The sequence below is a fragment of the Orbicella faveolata genome, unplaced genomic scaffold (assembly GCF_042242905.1).
Source record: "Orbicella faveolata isolate gen_17 unplaced genomic scaffold, um_ofav_v1 contig_13, whole genome shotgun sequence".
Lineage (NCBI taxonomy): Eukaryota > Metazoa > Cnidaria > Anthozoa > Scleractinia > Merulinidae > Orbicella > Orbicella faveolata.
Window position 1 is genome coordinate 18,384,146 of NW_028301540.1, and position 22,994 is coordinate 18,407,139.

The following is a 22,994-nucleotide window of genomic DNA, read 5'->3' on the forward strand; positions in this document are numbered from 1 at the left end:
CTGTTCCAATTGAGAAAACTGAGATAAATATTTTGCAAAAAGAATGGAGAAAAAAAGCTTTGTTACTTTTTAAGACAAAGAGAAAAACTATTTTTGAATCTCATTAACCTCTTACAGCGCCTTGACACCTCTAAGTAAAATTCATCAACAGTTGTCACGTGTGATGCAATATTTCATTTGCGCATGCAAACTGTTCTCAATCTCGTTGTTTCATCACAAATTAGCTTTTGTTCTTGTCAAATTTTCTTTATGTCAGGACGAAAACGCAAGAAACTTCTTGCCCATTTTCGTCTTCGAAGAAGTTGAAGAGGCAAAAATCTGGTAGAACCCACAGGTTCAGCCTCGAGCAAGATCTTTAGCTCTGAGCGATCATGGGTAGCACTGTAACAAAGAAGAATGGTTGAAGGAACTCAAGGACACTAGTCCCGCCGATGAAGCTAGTGCTAGTCGCACGAAATTGCTGGAGAACAGACATGATTCTGAAACTTCCACAACGAGAGAGTCAAGTGCAGATGTAGATGTAGACAATATAGACCTCGAGATTCCTCTCTTTGGCTTCATGAGGCATAGTTCCAAAAAATGTCTGGAGAACTAAGAAGCCTAAACTCAAGCAACATAATACCAATGCCGCCAACAAAATCTTCTAAGTAAAAGAAGTCTGGCGGTTTAAATACAAACCTGTATAAAGCTCTTGGTAGTTTGTCGCCTCTCGGACGATTTAACTGCAACAGGTTTCCACGCCAGATTTGTAGATGTCTGTTTATTTCAAGTTGTCATAACCCATTGTTGTGGTAAACTGACCCATGCCAACATCTGTCAGTGTGGAGGGGATTTTTAACACCTAATCATACCAATCTCATAAAAGGTTTTTCATCTTTTTCTCAATAAAATAAAATTGCATATAATGATGAACATTTATAGTTCATTTACGTGCATCTTCCGACAGAATTGGCTCAAAATTGGCAGGTATGTTCAAGGGTACCTCCTTCGAAAAAGAGTGTCGGGCTTTGTTTAATTTCACTTCCATTTCAAAGTTATTACCTCTGCACATGTAGTGGAAGGAAACGTCCACATTAAAAACATCAAACTGTAGGAGGGTGTAGAAAAAAAACCAAACCACATCTGGAAAATCGCCAACACCATTTTTGAGGGTGATGTGTGAGAAACATTTGCGATGTTAACTGCGCCGCTCCGATAACTCACGCACGGAAGCGAACCAGTTTAAGCAAAGCAGTGTTTCTGGGTATTTCTTTTAATATCACTGCGACAATAACTTTTCAGAAAATTTCAAAGATATGGTTGTATTCTATAACTATTGTTAGCTTTCAGAAAATGTATAGGTTGATGGGGTTTTCTTTCAAAGTGCCAGCATAAGAGAGTGCAATTTCCAAACACTATCAATCCACCTACTATGATACCTTAAACTTGTGCTCTTGTCAAGAGCTTACTTTGCACGTTATAAAACATGTAGGAACAAAACACAGGTAAATAAAATAAGACACATCTCCACATCTTACTGTTTTGGGTGTCTCTTTACTCTCTTCATCACCTGCATTAAATGTAATTACATTGTTAGTTAGTCAATCTGCAATGCATAACACCTGCAAGGTCACAAGTACATAATTAAACATAAAATCTTGCTCCTAGAGAACATCATGAGAAAAATAAACCCTTTTCCATTACTTATGGGGAATCTGATCATAACTGGGATTTCCTGACGGAAACAAAACTGGTTATCCATGTGTGACCTGTTATTAACTAATTACAAGTTATGATTGTATACATGTAGCAAAACAAAGATGTTAGTAGATCCAACGTGAAAGCAGTCAATATTTACAAGTAACGAGGAATTATAATAATTGTTTTCTCTAAGGTTGCCCAGTCAGAGACTTTTGGCAGGAAGCAGAGCACACACTGTTGAGAAAACACTCTATGTATACCACAAATATAATTGCCCTTGTACAATTAAGACCAGGATCTGGGAGAGATTCTGCCACAACCTTGGTGGGAATAACACTCTGGTATCTCTACAAGATTCTGGCCAACAGGTCTTTTCATTCACAGGAGGAATGCGGGGAGGGGGGGATTTTTGCCAGAAACCAAAGTCTTCGGCAGCCAAAATCCTGCCCTGGTCTTGCCAAAATTCACTTCAGGGAGCAAAATTCCTGGAATCTTGCCAAGATTCAGCAGAAAGCAACATTCCACCGCCAAATGATTGGCAAGATTCACCACAGGAGTCTTGGTCTCCGAGAATTTTTCCTCTGCAAGGTTAATGGGGGGAATCTCCGCAAGATTCATGTCACCACGTATCACCTTTCAAGCATCGCATTTAAAGTGAAAATAAAAGCTTCATAGTGTTTGCATGACTCTAGTGATTGAAGGTAGTAAAAATACTGACAAACTACTAGTAATTGAAAAACATACATAAACTATAATTATAGGATTATGGTGTTTGTATTTATTGCTGCTAATGGTCACAAAACTACAAGAAATTAAAGCAATGTCAATCAAAGATTTAAAACAAATTGTGGAAAACTTTCTGGTAGTTCAATTGATTAAATTCCTTGAAGTGTTTTATGCGTCAATTACCTTTCAGATACCAAGAATAGAAAACACCGAAATAAGACCCTACTGTTTCAAAACAACCTGATTAATTTAAGCACACAGAAAATGTACTCACAATTTGGGAAACAAAAAAATATAAGTACACAACTGTCTACAAGGACACAAGCTCATGCTTAAAGACAAAGTGAATATTCTTCTGTGTACTTTTGAGTAAACTTAAAGTATCTATATTGCCTACAGGGTTTTAACAGAGACATGCCCATCCAAGTTCACTGAGTGTTTGGAGATTGGTACCTAATGATGTCAATTTGGGAAAAAAAAAACACACAAAGGCATTCACTTCCAAATAGCAATTCAAAAAATCAGCCATAGTTGTTCACATTCTCCAAAATTCTTAGAAAGTGGTCACTTCATAATGCTCTCAATTTGTAAAGGACAGCTAAAAAACTGCAAAGCTGTGCTCCAGACTTGCCCAGTCACCTCAGGCGACCCACATATGGTCTCGGGTGACTAAAAAAAATACTAGTCACCCAGCCAGGCACTCAGCTCTCTTGTTTGCCACTCAGCACTGCGGTAAAGCGGGCGACTGATTGTAACATTCAATTTCTGGTTGATCATGAGTGTTACATGGAGAAAAATATCCTTTCACACAACACGCTTTTTATTTTTCAATTTCGAAGTTTTTGCCAAGTTTGTTTCACATGAATTAACATGAAACACAATCTTCCCTCCACGCTTTACTTCGCACATGACAAACCGCACAGATAATGCAAAAATTTGTGTTGAAAATCTCGATTTTCCCCGGAGATTATTTTCTGATATGTTTTAGTGTTTAAAACACATAATTCTTTAAATATAAAACAGAATTCTTCATATAAATGTTTGCAAATTTTTGCCATTTGGCTAAGTCTGCAAATAAACATGTCTTGAGTAAACAAAATTTTAATAGCGAAGATTTGTTAGCAATTTCATTTTATCCATACTTGATACTGTAAGCACTTAACTTGAAACGATTTCACGACTTATTTCTGTGATCTTTGATGAAACTTTTAAGTAGTTCTAAATTTAGCGAGTAGTTTATAAATTAAGTTTTTTCATGAAATCACAAGTTTGCTAATTTTAAAAAAATAAACTGTGGCTGCTAAAAATAGTAACTCACTCCACCACGTGTGTGAAAGTTTGGTTAAAGAACAAGAAAATACTAATACATAGTTATTTGGGCAATTCTGTGGCCTCCTGCAAGTGTAAAAAAAGTAGAAATGAATCCACAGCTTAGTAAAGATTATCATCGGCCAGACTGTCACAAGAATAGCTACACATGTATCAAAGCTTTCATGTACCTTCTGAAAAGTTTAACTCTCCACGTATATTCAGGTACATAAGTTGACTTCTTGGTCAAACTAGATAACCTAGAAAACTTTCAAGTAAATTCTTTAACTGGGTGGATTAATTTTTATTTGGGCCATTTTAGCACGAAACTTGAATGGGTTCATTCTCGTATTGTCACTTCATATGCATACCGCATGACTCGTACCGCATTACAACAGTTTCATAGAATAAATTCTGCTCCTGTTGTCTCTACATGTTTCTATTTTTACACAGCTTTCAGTTGTCATTTATGCAGGCAACCGTGAAATCCACCACACAGTTCTCAGAAATACCATCACGTTCACTGTCTCAGCAGCTTTACATTTTGGAGTTTGGAAAAAATCAAAATTGAAAAACTCGCTGTCAACTGATAATAATAATAACACTTCATTTTATGAGGGTAACATTAATTACTGATGACTCAGTAGTTTAATAATGGCCCTCCCTAAGCTAATCTAAAACCAGAGGGTAAACCTAAAATAATTACTAATAAATCAATCAATATGTGTAGTTAATATTAAAATGTTCATTAACAGAGTTTTCTGATGTTATTTTTCTACAGATTTCCATTAAAAAGCGCAACTGTGAAAGTGTGTCTCTAACAGATTGAGATTCTAATAGACCAAGATTCTAACATACCAGTAATTTTATATGGTGGTATGTTTACTAGGAAAACCAAACTTCTGCATAAGTAAGTAAGTAAGTAAGTAAGTAAGTAAGTAAGTAAAGACTTTATTTAAAGAGGGTAGCACTAAAATAGTATAAAAATACTAACAAACCAGTGGCCAGGAGTAATCTGACAGTGTACGAAATACAACAAAACTAAAAATCTTCAAAATTACTTGAGTGTACAATTTAATTTCATGATTGAATTAATTATTAACTAATTGAACCCTAACTTAATCATAAATCTTAATTAATTAATTAATCAATTGATGAATTAATTGTTTTGGGGCGACCAGCCTGGAAAGCTGGGTACCCTAGCTGGCATTGTTGGGAGCCTGAAGCGCTCCCTGAAAATTTTCTTAGAGCACAGCCTTAATGTAACAACATAGTTACATGATTATGTGCAAAGTTATTGTGATCCACATTCTTGTTACCACTGCTTGCTAGTCTGCATAAGGTCTTTAAAGCTTTTCAGCGAATGACATTTACATGAAGCATACCAGCAAATAAAAAACTTTCTGCTTCGAGATTTGCCATTGATCCAAGGTAACATCACAACCATACTGGAACCTGCACTCTTTTTGCTTAGAAACTTGGTTAACTTGGATGGGCCTGGCTCAAGCTGGAGCTTTAGAGCTCAACTTCAGGGGAAAATAACATCCAAATAAAAAAATTTGGGACATATCTTTGCTCTATAACCATAATGAAACTGTAAAAACCCTGAAGGCCATTGTAATGTATTACATGATGCCACAAGACATAATAATGTACACTGTATGTTGAGTTGCAAATCATGGGATTTAAACAGTGGAGTTGAACACAGGGCTGTCTTCAAGTAGCTGTATGTTTTAATGGCAAATGGCTCCTCCCTTGATTCACTTAATGTGGTGGCAAGGATCTAAATGACAACTTTATTTGGTTGAGTAGATGCATTTGATGAGAAGATGGGAAGCTGGGCGCATTACTTTGATGCAAAAATAAGAATTTGGATGACAACACAAAAAAGAAAGCAGTTCTACTGAGTGTGTGTGGAAGTAAAATTTACAAGCTGACGTAAACTTTTCTAGCCCCAACAAAAACAGGGAGGAAAGTCATACCAGGAAGTTGGTTAAGTTGATTCAGGATCATTTGGCTTCTAAAAAGTCAGAAATTGTGCAAAGGTTTAAGTTCAACAATGATACCCATAATCAAAGGAGAGTCAGTGACAGATTACGTGGTAGTGGTCAGGAATTTGGCCAAACATTGTGAGTACTGGGACACTCTTGACACCATGCTATCAGCGAGCCAGGCCAAACAGAAAAGCTGACATTTGTTTCTTTGACCCACCAAATTGACTCTGGTCTTAAGAGGGGCTACCAAGAGAGAGATATCATGGATGCGATTATACATTCAATTTCACCACACAGTAGTTTAAGGAGTTATGTTGAGACCCTCCCAGACCTGACCCTGGCAAAACTCAGAAAAGTTCTTTGTGTGCACTACCATGAGAAAACGGCCTCAGAGCTTTATCAACAAGTCGCCACCATCTATAAGCAACCAAAGGAAGCGCCCCAGCAGTTCCTCCTTCAGGATGAATATTCAAAACACAGTTAGTTAGTTCACAGTTAGTTAGCCAAGAAGCAGATTGTGAAATCAATTACGATTTTCCCTTGATCCAAAAGACTTTTCTAAAATCTTTTGAAACTGGTCTGAAGGACAACATCTTGGCAACCAACTTGAGGCGCACTCAAGAGGGAAACTGCAATCAGATCAGTGCTTTGGCAGTGCAAGGGATGCATGGCAGTTAAATACTGTAGTAAACTGTTCCAAGAGAAACACTGGAAGGAACACAAAGTACTTTGCAAAGCCATCCAACACCTCGATACCAATAAAAAGGAACAAGAAGTTGTGCATTCCAGTCATTTTGTGACTCACCTTAATCCGAAACAGCGCACGACGCTCATACGACTAGCTGGTATGACTAGTTGGAAATGTAGCGATGCTCACTCCAAGTGGAAGGAGAATTTTCCAATGACCACATTGACTTCAAGTGCCACCATCCAGAAATTGTCATCACAGACAATGGCACCAACTTTGCAAGCAAAGAGTTTGAAGATTTCCTCAAACAGCATGGGATCCATCACTTCAGAACTGCACCCTGTCACCCAGCATCTAATGGAGTGGCTGAGAGAGTGGTACAAACACTCTGGGAGGGAATGAAGATGAATGGAGGAGACATGGAAATCTACGAGTATCAAGATTTCTACCTCATTACAGAATCACCCCTTCAACAAGAGTGTCACCTTCAGTATTGTTTCTAGGAAGGAAACCCAAATCAAGAATAGACCTAGTCTACATGGGAATTGAAAGGGAAGTGTAGCAAAGCCAGGCTTCTCAGAAACTGGCACACTACTGGCATGCTATGGAGCATACCATGCTGGAAGGAGAAGCAGTTTATGATAGTAACAAATTTGATGCTATCTACAAAATGATTCATTTAAAGTTGTAAAACAAAATTTCTTGAACATCAAATCCTGAACTTTCATAGAGCAACCAGACATGAAATAATGTGCTAGTACGTAATGAGTTACATGTGTATAAAATGCAATCCGAAGTTCAAAACTCAATGGTGAAACCAATTTCACTGCTAATTGATAACAGTATTGTTATACCAGAAGACCACTTCCTAAAATATCTGTATTACACTAAACCCACTTTGTAAAATCAGTTCTTTGTTGTTAACTGAGAAAATACTGCATCTACATGTAAGTTAAGACGAGCACTACCCCTAGTTTTTCCATCCTTTGAATCACATACAAGTTTTCGTACAGAGTTAAACCAATGAATGCAGTAGGCAATTTTGTATGCTGACAGCAACGGTCTCAATTGCAAGTGATTCGTAAAGCGGGCTGCTACAAGATTTCCACAACTGGCCAACAAATTTAATTGCCAATTTTCTAAGGACGCAATTCAAGTGAGACAGTTCACTAGTTGCATGAAAGTTAGGGAGGGAGGGGAGGGAGTCCCCTCCTTAATGAAATGCAGTTAGGCTCTTTCCATAGGCTGAAATATTTTAAGTGTCTATAATGACATACAGTTCACCAGTTGCACGAATTGTGAGTTGTACAAGTTGAAAAGGTCCCCTCCTTAAACTTGTGCTGGAACATTCTAAGTGCCTCTATAAGATACAGTTCACAAGTTGCATGGGTTGTACGAGTCATACAAGTTGAAAGGTCCCTTCTTTAAAGTTGCCCTGAAATATTCTAAGTGTCTGTAATGAGATTTCATTTCAGCAGTTGTACTAGTTGTGAGTCTTACGAGTTGGCAAGGCCCCTTCCTAAAACATGTGCTGAAATATTATTAGTGTCTCTGATGAGACACAGTTCACCAGTTGCATGAGTTCTATGAGTTGAAAGGTCCCTAAAATTGCACTGAAATATGCTATTAGTAAGTGTCTGCAATGAGGTCTCCTTTTCAAAAATATAAGGAAGATGTGCTTTTTTCCCACCACTGAAGACAAATGGAAGAAAGTTATAGATCTAATGAAAAAATGGAAGAGAAGCGATTGTCTTTCATTCAGAATGCAAATTTTCATTTCACCAATAAACAACAACTAATTTAATTCTCAAATAGTCACGTCAAATCACAGAACAGAATGTTCTTATTTTGTTATCACCTTTAGGGGAAAAGATCTCAATTAATACAACTGTACTGAGAAGCGTTTCAACAAGAGTACATCCTACATTGGTAAATGAGTCCCCACAAAGACAGATTAAATTAACTTGTGCTTTCAGTACGAAAACTGTGAGCTTTGAACAATAGATGTTCAAGGACGAATATCCGAGCATATTTTTACGCCAAATGGAGGCTACTATGTTTATTATCCTTAAAATATTTTTAGCTGGGAGATATTCAGGCATGGGACAGGTTTAAACCAATTACGTGCGAGCAAAAATATTTGATTTGAAGTGTTATATAATGAAAATAACTGGATCAAGTTCTTGGAGATACAGGCTGTATACGTGTACTTAATGTCTCTATTACTGAATCAACCTCAGCTTAATCCAACAACTGTTTAAAATCGTATTAACTTTAACTCACCATAAGGATATCCATACGGCCCACTTAATGTCAGCATGTCACTTTCTTCTCTCTCCTAATAAATACAATCAACATGAAGTACACGCACTGTTAATAACAACTGTTACAATGAATTATACATGAAAATTACAAAATGAAAACAACAAATCGTTCTTCTACTGGTAAAATACCAGCTTCATAAATAAAATGAATGGGAATTATAGACCAGACTAAACTTAAAGCCAGGTACACTTGCTTTCTCAAAGTCCTTTGCAGTTATATGTGGTCCAGCTGCAAAGGACTTTTAACACCTCAATGCACCAAATTTATTAGTGCGAGGAGAAATTTTCCTCCTGTACTAACTGACCAATCGAAAACATGTGTCAATCAAACTAGAAATGCCAATGTGCAACTTCACTTGACTTTCATTTGACCACAATAGAAATTTGGGAAACAATTCACCAAAACTAAAAGGTAGACTGCACAAGTAAGGAAGTAAAAAGAATTTCACAAGACGTTTTTGAAAACATATTCTTTACCCTTTTTTTGTGATGAAAGAAATCAAACTTTCAATATTCCATTACAAGATTGTTCATAATTCTCTTTACACAAAGTGCATAATATTTTTGTGCAAAATGAAAAGGGGTTCAAAACTCAGATTGTCCCTTTTGCATAAATGCAGACCAAACAGTCAGTCACTTATTCCTATCGTGTCCTATCACAATTTCTTTCTGGTCTGATGTTAACCGTCTAACCCTAACCCTAACCCTAACCCATTAACAAAAAAAGTGAATACCCTATAACCAATAACAAAGACCCAGGACCTAAAGCCCACTGGACTAAAATGAAGACCCTTGGAGTACCAAAGCGATACCCACTGGACTAAAATGAAGACCCTTGGACTAAAATGAAGACCCACTGGACTAAAACGAAGCCTCATTACTTGCATTTATGCGTCATACATTTGTGATTTAATAGTACATGCGCAGTTGTAGCTGGAGAGGATTAAACATGGCTGTTGAGTGTGGTGTATTTTGTATTCCCGCCTTACAAGAGTCTGGGTAGATCCACAGCCTCATTTACGTTCTGTTGCATCAGATCTACCTGATCTTGGATCAGGTCCGCCATGTGCTCAACGTAGCTCTGTATTTGTGAATGAAGTATTGTATTTGTAAAATGAAGACCCTTGGACTAAAATGAAGATCCACTGGACTAAAACGAAGACCCATTGTGTTGTGTTATTTAACTGTTAACCTTGCATTTATGAGTCACACATTTGTGATTTAATAGCACATGTGCAGTTGTAGCTGGAGAGGACTAAACATGTCTGTTGAGTGTGGTGTATTTTGTACTCCCGCCTTTTAAGAGTCTGGGTACATCAGTAGCCTCATTTATGTTCTGTTGCATCAGATCTACCTGATCTTGGATCAGGTCCGCCATGTGCTTAATGTAGCTTTGTATTTGTTGTGTTCATTAAAGCTTCAGTACTTAACAGTGGCTATGAGAATTCTGGAAAGTTAATGTTGGCTTCAGAAACAGCTGTAGTGAGCACGTAGTAATTCAAAATACATACGGGAAGCCCGAAACGAACCGAATAAACAAAGGAAATTATGGTAGGTAGACCACCTTATGACCAGTTCAATGCTAAATCAGAGGACATCAAAAGTTACCTAGGAAGACTTCATGAGTATTTTACCGATTATGACATCAAGGATAACAAAGACAATGCTGCTAAATGACAAGCGATTTTATTGACATCAATTGGAAGCAATTCCTTTCAAGTAATCTGAAAACATTTGCTCAGTTGGCGACTCTGCTACACGAGCAATTCAAGCTGACACATTTGAAGATCACCGAGAGATACCATTTCCATTCTGCTGTTCAGAAGCAAGGGCAGTCCATCGCTGACTTTGTACACGAACTGAAGAAACTAGCTGGTACATGTACATGTGAGTTCATGAATGAATAGTTGCATGATAATTTATGCGATTATTTTATTTGTGGACTGTGTTCACAACATGTCAAGCAGAAACTCTTGTCACCAATCTTTACATTCCAAGAATGTAAGGCAATCACGCAAGAAGCTGCACACAAAGATTCCCATGGGGGAGAAGCCGGTGCCAGTGGTGGTGTGAATGAAATGAAGTGTGACAACTGAAAGTCACGTGGTCGCTTTCAAAAGCGAGGTAAAGGTCATGCAAGAGACGGAAAATCAGGTCAGCCCACTGGAGACAACGAGCAGTGCCACAGCTGTGGTCTCACAAATCACACCCAGGATAACTGCAGATACAAAGGCACAGAGTGTTTCAAGTTTCACAAAACAGGTCATTTGCAATCTAAATGTCCTCACAGGAAGCCCTCTCCTAAGCTATGGAAAGAGAGAGAACATGTCCGTCTCGCTGAAGGTTCCGAGGAACTAGGAGCAAGCGACTCGGAAGACTGTTTCCATACGTCAATTTTCATTTCAGAGTCCGAGTCACATGACTCAAAGATATCTGCACCTGCAGTTAAGGTTCCTGACTGTGTGGATTGAAGATGTTGATTTTCAAATGGAAGTCGATACTGGAGTAGCAACATCTACCATGTGTGGCAAGGATTTACAAACAATATTTGTTGCTCTTTTGCCCAACATAAAAGAAACATTCACCAACAAAAGGCAGGAGACACATGTATGCATTGTGTACCTATTTTTTTTTCATCTAATCCCTGGGTAGCCAGGAATAATACAGCAGATGTAACATTAACAGTTTACTGCTGCCCCTGAAATTCAAAAGATAAAAAAGGTTAAGATAAAAATATAAATAATTTGGAAGTTACCAGAAAATAGGGCACATCCCTTTTTAGTTGACCCAGGCCCAGAAAGACAGGATTCTAAAGAAAGCAAACACACTGCAGATAACTCTCATCAACTCTATTTCCAACAATCTAAGATATAGGCATTGAATTGATTATTTACCTGCATTTTGATCCCATTTGGGTGACAGTAATGGTTGCCAAATGTCACACAGCTTATAAGATCATCAGTTTGTGTCTCATGGGTAGATTCATTAATTTGCATGATTGATCCGAGCCTATGTGTGTAACACACGACGATGATAATCAGCAAGGAAGCACAGTTTCCTCTCTATGAAATTCAGGACATCATCTGTTACTGAATTTATCATTCGACTTAGGGCCATTATTATAAAGTATCATATGGCATTTCATTTCATAGATTTGTATTAAATGGAGCTTTATAGCAATTGTCACACAATGATCGTAAACCAGGCCGAATTCTGGGCTCTAAGGCCTGAACAGGCTTTAGTTTAGTTCTGGGTCATTTCGATTTGATGTGTGGGCTGTATGTTTTGCTTGAAGCAAATTCAAAATAAACATTTACTCACCAGAAATCGCTAAAGCACAAAGACAAAATCCACAATGGCTCCCTTGGGCTGAAGAGCTTACACTCATTGAGCCTGTAATGACCATAGTGGAGGAATATCTCGAAAATAGTTTGTGCTCCACCAATTCTAAAAGTTTTCAATATTTCCAGGCAAATTCACTCTGTATATCAACAACTTATACAGTATACATCCCATCTGGCATTGATGGAACAACATCCGTAAAACAAGCGCTGAGATGGCATTTTCAGATGGCCAACGATAACACCCCAGCTATATTGAGCATTTCTTGGTGTAGATTAGTGCGGGAATGTTGAGATGGCCAAGTGAATGACAAGTTTGCCTTGAAATCCAGCGACTGAAATCAGGCCGAGGTTCAAGCCCTAGTCAGCACGCTTCGCTTTCTTTCTTCTCGCACCATAATTTCCGGTTAACATCAGCATAAATTAATCAACATTTAATTTTCACCTACACTAATTACAAAGTCTACGTGGATTAAATGTCCATGCAGATTCCCAGATAAAGGCCAGCATCGCTAAAACTCATTCATTGCGCATGCACACATGAATGAGTCAAAAACTAGCTGGATATATTTGGATACAGCAATGTTTCAGGACTTCAAGGTTTCCCTCCTCTTGCCACACGCTTGAGGGGATTATTTTGACCAAAAAGTGAAAAAAAAATTTGAGTTCGCCTCAATTATAAGCAATGCTTCATGTTTCATCAAGGGCCAATAAGTTTATGTCTGTAGATACTGCTCAGTTTTGCTTGTGTAAAAATCCAATAAACTGTCAGTTACTGATGAATAAGAGCGCCCACCGATGCTTCTTTTGCACAGTCAGTAAACATGGCAAATTGGACTTTCGCATATTCGTGTGAAAACATACATCAAACTCATACTATATCTCTAGTTTTTAAATGTTTAAAGTTGATTAATGTTTAAAGGGGCAGTATCACAAGAGGTCTTCTAAGTTTTTGTGCAGACTATGCTAAAATTATAAAGCCGCAGTCACTGATCAACAAAATAACCTTAAAACAACAAAAATGGCACACAGCCTGTAAATTCAATCTTTACTGAAGAGATCAATGATTTTTAGAGATTTTCCTCCAAGAAACATTGTCAAACTTGAAAACGTCGGACCGACGTTTTAGACCACTTCTTTCCTACTTGTCCATAGCTACAGCAGTTGTAAACAACTTTCATGACCAGTACCGTGCATTTTAGCAAGGTTAGGCAACTACTAGTGGATTTCCAATTAATACCAACACCTTCATTGGATTTTCAAGTAGCACTAAATCTTGGTGAGACTGCCCCTTTAAGAGCATATTAAAAGCTTAGCTGAAAATGGGTGAATACAGCAGAAATAATCAGCAAAGTTATGATGACGCTTTCTTTAATCAACTCAAAACGATTTTAATTTTGTTGGTTGACATCACTTGAGTTATCAAAACTCCTTGTCTATTTTATTTTCGCAGTGTAAAATTTCACTACGTTGAAGAAACACACATGATGTTAGTAGCCTTTTAGCTAGTTGAAAATTGTTGCAGCATCTCAGCACAAAAGATAATGAAAGAAATCTTTGTCAAGATTTGTTGAAAACACCTACTCGGACTTGAAAGTGCACATGCTGCACTATGAAAATGAGCTACTTGTACATGTCAGACTTTCCTTTCAAAAACTTTTGCAAACTCGCCAAACAAACAGAAACAATAAGAAACTATCAAAAACAGGTTTTTGGAAACTCACAAATTAACTCAATACCAGAGTACAGAGTTTTCTTACATAAACTTTATTCATAAGTCAGAACAAATGCAAACGTTTACAGGTACAACTAGCACAAGCAGATATTATTCATTCACCACGCAAAATAATTATTGAAGTCTTATATAAGTGCCCTGTCCTCATTCCCTGCCTTATTCCCTGACATCGCTGTGAAAAATCTGCGAGAGAATCTCACAACTCTCACCATTTAATTATGCAACATGACAACATGCGCGTGAGAACCAATAACGTCCATGGATCCACACGGATATATGTCGTTAGAGTGCCGCAATTTGTTCTAAAAATAGCAAAATATTATTGTCCCATATCATAGGTGCACATGGATCCCAAGAATTGTGGTCTCCATTCCCAATTATGGCTCCTGTGCAAGACAAAATAGAAGGTAAGTTACAGCTGTTCATCCAAAGACTTGACAAGCCCATGGACACCTCTCCCAAGTTCCAGGTAGAACCAAGCTTTGTGAGTGTTAAACTGCATAACTTAATAGCATAACATCCAGTAGTATAGTTCTTGTCTCATTTAAGTCGTCACGCAATGATCCTGTCCTGATGAGTGTTGCGTGTGACTCAACTCTCATCAACAAACAAACAAGTCTTTTTAAGTGGCAGTATTCAATTGATTTCTCCCCAAGTATCACTTAAGCAGATTGCCGATAATTTCTACAATTTCTACATTAAAAACGTGCTCTCACCTTAGCAATAGCAGAAGCTACCACATTGTCGAGAGGTACAGATGTCAAACTCGAATCGTGTCACTGTATGTTGTTCGTTGCACAATATCGCCAAACGCTTCTCTCAGGCAGGCCTTCCACCCCTGGATATCCTTGCCTTAATATCTCACTTACTTCTTTGTGTGTGTTTGCTTGTTTTTCGACAAGCTCCTTCATGTAACTAGCAGTCACTGCTTTCTCAATCTCCGCCATCTTTCGAAGGTCCCGCCAAGATCTCACTAGTGCATTCCAAGTCCCTGGACGCTGCTTGCACGCCAACCACCATTAATAGCTACATAGACATTTCAATAAATCGTGTACATTGAACAGTATCCCTGACAAGATCGAAGACATTCCTCCAATTTACCAAAAAATGGAGAACATAACAAGAAATAGACACAAGTACTATTTTTCCATTTTTTGACAAACATGGAAAAATAGAAAATTCAGTGGAAGAGATTTCAATATCCTGTTTTTTCATTTTTGATTAAAAAAGAAAAAAAAACAGAAAAATAGAAAATGCCCACAAGTATATAAAATGAAAATTGACAAAAATATTGTTTATAGCCATAAACAAGATTTTTCTAGTTTTTGCATGTACAGTGTAGATCCATCTTAAGATTAGATCAAAGGAGACCTATGGCCAAACTCGTGGATTAAGAAATCTAGAGATGAAACATATTGGTGAACTTACAATTATTGTTGTATTATTAAATGCTGTTAAAACAAGCCGGGTTTGTACCATGTAAGGTCGCACTTAACTCACAAAGTGTAGGCTTTTTTCGTTGGCTTTTTTTGCACACATATTACAAAGACATATGTCCAGAATAGCTAAGGTGGCAAAATTGCAGCAGAACATGGGGTGGTACAGGCTAAGGGTTCTTGGGTCACACAGGACGCTCCTGCCCAACAAATCATAGAGTACTCTCCCCCCTCCCCCTTCCCTCACACCTAGATCTTGATCTTGATCTGCCTGCTGGAAAAATTCGCATGTATTCAAGTTGTACGAGCTCACAAACGTTTTTCATTGCATTTCATTCAAGGCTATAGGTAAGGTTTCTTATGAGACAGCACTTCTTTTCCAATGTGGAACCACTTATCTCTATATATATTGCACATAAAATACATCAAAATAAGTAGACTCTTTTGCAAGCATTTTCAGGTGATGATCCGAAAAATCTGTCGACCCATAAATATGTGTTCCAACAATAATAATAACAGCTTTATTGAAGTGTCAATGTATTTAGTATTAACTACTAATTGGGGACAAGCTCACAGGGGGTTTCTTTCCCTTTGTTATCTTTTCAATCAGGAGGCAAAAGTGTAAACAGGGTAAAATCATTTAAGCTTATCAAAATCAAGTATTTGTGAATTTCTTTCAAAGTTTATGTGCATTTCACACCCCACTTAGAGTTCAGATCAATGTACTAAAATAGACAAGACAAGTATAGAGAACACAACTTTAATCTAAACCTAACTCGATGCCGGTTGAACGTGGACTACTCAACATGAAAAACTTAAGTGTTTAAACTGCAAAGCTGTGAACGAAGGTCCTGCTTGATTGAACGTTGGATCTCACAGGAGATCTAATCAGCCAAACTTGAAAAGTAAAATGATAATGCGTCACTACTGCAAGGCTGACACAACGTCGTAGAGTTGGCCTCAGGTTTAGATGTTACTAAATTATAAAAATGAAATTACAATATTATACAATAGTGCCGATGTTTGTTCTGTTTTCAATAGCTGTTTCGTTCATTAAAAGTTGTTCGTTTCGCTCATATAAGTTCATTATGGTCAAGGAATAAGACACATTCTCATCAAAGCTCACCACATTAGCATGAGAATTAATCATTTTCAGGTCACTTTCCAGCAAACAAATGCACATCTCCTGGTCATTTTGAACGCCTGGACAACTTACATGCTCATGAAATTCAGCCTTCAAGTTGGCCATAGTACTAATTCGAACATTTGAAGTCAACTCCACTTCAATTTAACGAAACACCTAATATTAATGGTCGTGTAAAAGCTACAAAATCATCAATATTCAGGCTGGCACGATGCACACATTGAGTAGTAGACTCGCACTGACTGCATGGTTACTATTTCAATATGGCGTCAGGCTTGGTTACTATTCCAACATAGCATCGGGCTCGGTTACTATTCCAACATGGCGTCGAACTCGGGCGCTCTTGTTCAGGCCGACTAATTACGAACAGTGTCTACACCTGAGTGAGTGAGTGAGTGAGTGAGTGAATGACACATTTGCATATCGGAGTCCCCACAACAAACACATTTCTACACTTCACATATCCACAAGTTTAAAAAATGAAAAAATTATGAATTGTTACTGACCCTTTCCTAATTTAACATTTTTTTTTGGTCAGCTGAAAATGAACACAAACAGTTTAGCTGAGTAATATCTGCTTATTCCATATTTCAAGAAGATCGCAAAATTGGATTGGCCGAACTGTGCATGGACCCGCTTCTATCTGATCACCAAAGCTAACTTAACTAAGTAAGTACTAGATGTATGACCAAGTAATATACAGTTGAACCCTGCTATTTCAAACTCTCAGGGGAAACGAAAAATAGTTTGAAATAGTGGAGGTTCAAAACAGCTGATAGTAAATGACTGAAGGGCAAATCCAAGGGAAGTGGTATTGATTTCGAAATAACAGGGATTTCGAAATAACCAAGTTCGAATTAGCAGGCTCCAACTGTAAATATAAACCAATAATTCAGACTGCAAGATCTCTCTGTAATTACATTTGACTGAAACTCCAAATCGATACATGGAATATACACTGGGAACCCACTCTTGGCAGTTCAATAAAGAATTCAGGAGAACGGAACTCAAAAACCCAATTTTTAAAAAGTCATTCTTATGAAAGCACATGATATGTTGTAATCAAATCAATATGTTTTAGGATGTGAACTTACCTTTTAACCTGATTGTAACAGGAAAAAGCTCCGTACCAGAACAATTTGAACGTCTGCCATTTTGGAATCCATGTTGTAGGCTTCCAGAGTGCATAGCATGATGTCAATGCGCATATGGGAAAAATGTGCAAATTTCAAGTACTACATTTTAACTGAGATTGTAGTCAAATCGAGTTATATATAGCACTGTTTGTAAAGCTTGAAATGTTATGTTTGTGTATAATTGAATCTTATGTTGGAGGATTAACTGAGCTCAACGAAACATTCAGAAAAAATCTCACAGCTGGTAAATTATTTGTGACTATTTGTGGACATAAGCTTACATGCTATTTAGTTCTCTTGGTGCTCTCATTCCGCACACTTGACACAATCCACGATAGCGATCTCTACAACTTCCCCTTGTAAACAAATCATTTGAAAGAGAGGGTGCTGTGTTATACATCTAGGAGTCGGTTGATCTGCCTCAATGTCTTAACCAAAACAATATAAACAGGTTATATCGTAACCATTTCGCTGCCATTTGAGCCTGCCACGCACACCACAACACAATAAATGAAATAAATCAAACAATACTTTCTTCCCACGGAGTCTATGGCTGTTTATTAGCTTCCTACTGCCAAAATAATTAACATCCGCTGAATGCAAAAGTATTATTCAACTGAAATTTTAGTTATGGCTTCCTTGATCTCCTTGCAGCATAAACATTCTTTCTCTTGTTGCACTTTCCAGTTCGCACAACACTTGCATACACACCACGATGTATTTCCTCTTCGGCACTCATCTTGACTCTTGTGAACATCATCTTCCTCTCATTCCGAACTGTCTCACATAGGTTCAAAAGAATAAGGCTCGATCTCAACCTTAATTCAAGCTAAATGCAGTTTCAACACAAGATTCTTCTTAAATTTTGTTGACATGAAAAAATGCACGTGCGCAGTAACGTCACAACATGGTGGCAGGCATTCCTTTTATGGAGGTAACCGGAATGAAAGATGTCCAAAATGGCAGACGTTCAGTTTTGAAAAATGACCACAGGTTTTGGACTCTTTTCATCACTTTCAAAGGGCAAAATTCACTTTTTCTCGCTTTTTACTACAAATCCAAGCTATTTCAAAAGTTGTAAGCTCCCATGTAAAATACAACTCCTGGCCCTTTGTTCTCCTTCAAAGCTATGAGTCAATTGTTTGCAGTTTTTTTACATACCAAGAACACACCTGGAGTGTCTACACATGCGAGGCTTGTTTCTGTGGTTAATCGCTTTTGTGACTTTTTCCTTTTGTTTTTTGAGTACTTGTTTAGAACATTTGGGTCACCGATTGATATTTTACTTGTGCTTTTAACAATTTGAATTTCTGGTGAATTAGCGCATATTTAGTTTTCTTTTTAGTTTTTTTTTTTTTGCACTTTTACTCAATAGCTAACGAAGGCTGCTGAAATCAATTTGATTAGGGTAATGGCAGGAAAAAAATACCTGCCGCTATTGCACTAGCCTATTGTTGTTTTGCCCAGTTCTTGCATGGTCCATTACTTAAAACATCATAATCACTTGAATTCATTTCATTTTAAACTAGAGGGGGGCTTGAGGGATATCTGGGTGGGCTTGTAATCAGAAGTAAAATTTGCTCACAGGTAGACAGGCCTATAACCAGGGGGAAAGCGGGAGGGCTTATAAGTGGCAGTTAACGGTATTTCAGCTCCTATTCTCCTTGCAAACTCTTATTAACTACACAGCCATGGGCCAAGTGCAGTTCTTGCTCTGCACGGGGCTTACTTTTTTGTTTTGTCGCTGACCAGACGCAAACCTCTGATTGGCCAAAATTTGGAATCATGCAACTTATAATGTTTGTTCACCAAGAGCTGTTAAAACATTACTGTACTGAAAATTTTATGAATATTCTACTCTTTATTTAGTAAAGAATATATTGCCTTTTTGTGTTATTGAAGCGCTTGATTTGAAGCAAGTACTGAATACTTAAAAAGTAATTACGTCATTCATGGAATGTGTCGACGTTGCAACTCTCTCTTGGGCAGCATGTTGAACAAGATCATGCTTGTTTTGGAACTTTTATTTCGCCAGGAGCGATAGTCATTGATCTAACTGTAATTTTCTGAGTATTTTCCGTATTTTTAGACAAGAAGTGAATCGTTGTGCTGTTTTATTGAAGCGAGTTCAGAGATCAGAAGGAAAATGTAATATTTGCAAGCCAAGCAAAGAACATGTCAGAATGTGCAAGGATTACGTCATTGGTATCTATTCTATCTGGCTAGCCCTCGATAACATAATTCTTGAATTATGTGACTCGTGTGACTACTTTGCTAACCCTTTACTTATTGAAAAACCAATTAAATTTACACTGTGTCTCTATGTCCAGCAGCCGGACAGGTTTTTCAAAATACTTCATGTTTGGCAGTCAAAATTATTTTTTAAAAATTTCAGCTAATAATGTCAAATCCTTGTTTATATGGCTGAATACTAATTTTGGTGAGCCCAGCACCTGGAATATTGGGATTTATAACATAGACTATTATAAAGTGACAGGCAGTCAAAACCTTTGAATAGCCATCTGGTTAGCCTAAAAAGCACTCCGGTTAGCCTGAATAGCACTCCAGTTAGCCTAAATAGCTCTCTGATCAGCTTGTTTACGGTTAGCTTTCAATAATGCTAATGGTAACTCTATAAATACTTAAAAAATTCCGAAAGCAGCCGGCCAGTTGCTGCGGCGCAGTGATCATGGGTATTGCTTGCCATGCTGACGACCCAGGTTTGATTCCTCTTGGGGTCGCCTGTCATACAGTTCTTTTTACGTTGCTTTACTTTATAAAAAAAATTTATAAAAAAAAGTCTCACGGCTGGACACAGAGTATTTTAAAAACCTGTCCGGCTGCCAAACATGTAGCCACAGTGTTAAATTTAATCATGACTTTTAAGAAAGAAAGCTGTTGTTAATAGTGTTATTATCGCAACGTTCGTATCCTTCATGCCCATACATATCCCAAAGAAAGTTTCAGATTAAGACCATTACGTCATCGAAGATTTCACAAAGTCTAAGAGCGATGGTGCAATAATACAGTTTGTGTCGATCAAGTCATGTGGTGTCTACAGTAATCAATGAATCATCAAGGACTGCTTTGGAATTTGCAATGCATTGCATCTGTAGTGCTAAGAAAACAGTTATATTTTAAAAGCGCGGTTATCAGATCTCAAAGATCTTCATGTTTTACGCTTAGGAGCCCCTTATGGGGTTATGCATGCATTGGGTTGTGATATCAAATTGGAGAAAGTCCGACTACTGTCATCGTGTCTTGGAAACAAAGCCAAAAAGTTATTAAAATTTCCTCTTCCCTCAACAGTTCACTTGGACCTTTGAGATCTAGGTGCATATCGTCCACGAGAGAATGTAACCTATATAACTCAGTCGTAATTTTAGCACTGTTTTGACTGAAAAGGCAAAAAATCCCCGTCACAGAGTCCTTGAAACGAGCTTAATTGCGACATTTTCCTTGGGTTAACAAAAGCTGTGAGAAATAAAGATAGTTTTAATTACACAGACCTACCGTCGCCATTGTTGTACTCATCGAAATTTTCTTGTTTTCCAAATTCAGTAGGCCCACATCATTCTCGATACGAGAGTAGCACCCATGGACGCAGCCATATTTATTTTTTTGCAAATACCAAGCAATTAGTCATACCAAATATGGAGATGAAAAATAAATGGCGGGAACTTTTCCGGGGGTCCACGGAGGTCTCTGTGAATTGCGGATGAACAGGCGGGGGATAGGGTACTCTTTTATATGGGCTATATAGGTATGGTTTTTCAGCCATTTTGGTCATATATAAATAGGGCATGGTTTTTGCACTCTAGTCTTGAATTTAGTATATTTCTTAGAAGAAGCTACTTTTTCACCATTATCGATAAGACCGTCAACAAAAGCCTTCACAGAACCTTTAACATCGCGGTCTGGACTAGGTAACTATTTATAAGGCAGGTCTGAAACAGAGTATTGATTAAAGGGTCAGGTCATAGATAGGGTGTCGAATTTTCCTGTCAGGTCATAACTAGAGTCAGGAGAAAATCGCAGATTTCGGTTATAAATTGGATACAGGCCTTGGGGGGAAGGGAGCGGGCTGCATACCGCCAGCCAATTTTTTTCTTTTTCTCGTATCTCTTGGTTTAGAGCGCCGAGAAATCCACTGCTAAGCAAAAAAAAAAAATGGAAAATGAAGGCGTAACACTACATAAAGTAAACAGAAGCGCATTTTCATTTCCGGTTTTTTTTGGAACACTATTCGATCTGACTCGATCTGGCCCGATCTGGATCAAGCAGTTTTCCTGTCAAAAAAATATTACGTGTGCGTTGGTTGTCATTGCATTTTAGCTTTCAGTTATTGGCCAATATATAGATTTAGCCAAGCCTAAAACCGGAGCTCCTGGGCCGGGTTGTTCAAAGTCCGATCAGTAAGCTAACTCAGGATAAGCGAGAATTTTGATTTGAGTTTTGTAACATTGCGGCGAGGTTTTCTGTTTATATTATTTGGCCTTCTGTTTTGAGTTTCAATAATCTCAAACTACACAAAACAAAAGCAGTGAAAAATATTTGTATACCTCCCAAGCAACCAGACCTTCAGTATGTAAACCAAGGCTGTATGTCTCGGTCGACCTATTAGTGGGTGTCTGGAAAACCCGAATAGCGAATAGCGAATAGTCGCGAATAGCGAACAGCGAATAGTACGAATAGTGCGAAGGGTCGAGTCTATCTTTTTGTCGAGGGTCGAGGGTCGAGGGTAATATTTTTTTCTGGGTTTGTTGTCTTACTCCTTGCTGTAGAATCGATTTCCGCCACTCAGTCGAGTCCGGTCTACATGTTCTTCCCCGATTTGGTTAAATGTAGTCTCCTCGATTCAGATAGCTTTTTGGGTCCCATGTCGAGAGTTTAACAATATATCACAGACCTGATTATTTATCTATAACCTTCTATAACATTCAAAGTCCGGTTTTTCATGTGACTTCATCACGCTGGATGCTTTGGCCGATGTACTAATGCCATCAACTTTTGAATGGTTATCCGCGTAGAAATAAATCTAAACATTAAATTTTGCAGTTTTAATTTCTTCAACAAAAAGATAACACATAGGGATAACAGAATGTGGTTCGCGTTAATAATTGTATTGATAGTGACAATGTTGTGTCAAAGTGCCTCACTCGCTTCGAATTTCACATTTTTAGCTTCAAATTTTTCACTGTGGAAAACAAATAACAACGCCTTCCCTGACTTCGTTCGTGTACCTTTTTGAGTTATTTTTTTGTAAAAAAATACCTCTTAGTCGGCGTGTCGGGTATGTTATGGACGGGTCAATGGGTGAGTGAGTGAGTGAGTGAGTGAGTGAGTGAGAGATGTATGTCTGTCAAACCAATCAGATTGGATCTACTATGAACAGCCAATCAAATTTCTTGTTGTAAAGGTAAATGGTACGTGAGAAACACAAGGTATGTATAAACACAAGGACTTTGGTAATTGAAAAATA

At 37.8% G+C, this 22,994-nt stretch overlaps 1 protein-coding gene across 6 annotated transcripts in view; it reads right to left on the minus strand.

Moving 5' to 3' along the window:
* Positions 1 to 21,161, minus strand: part of LOC110048315 (centrosomal protein of 70 kDa-like) — a 204,090-nt gene extending 182,929 nt beyond the window's left edge. For 5 of the 6 annotated variants that reach the window (XR_016206041.1, XM_089284927.1, XM_020754113.2 and 2 more), the window contains exons 1-3: positions 21,026 to 21,161; positions 8,680 to 8,734; positions 1,518 to 1,549 (exon numbers count right to left, since the gene is read on the minus strand). Coding sequence is in view for 3 of the 6 variants with exons in the window: in XM_020754113.2 (XP_020609772.2) it covers positions 1,518 to 1,549; positions 8,680 to 8,734; positions 21,026 to 21,046 (108 nt within the window). In the remaining 3 variants the exon portion in view is untranslated. The remainder of the gene's footprint in view (positions 1 to 1,517; positions 1,550 to 8,679; positions 8,735 to 21,025) is intronic. The other variant, XM_089284928.1, reaches the window with a different exon arrangement.
* Positions 21,162 to 22,994: the final 1,833 nt, after the last annotated feature.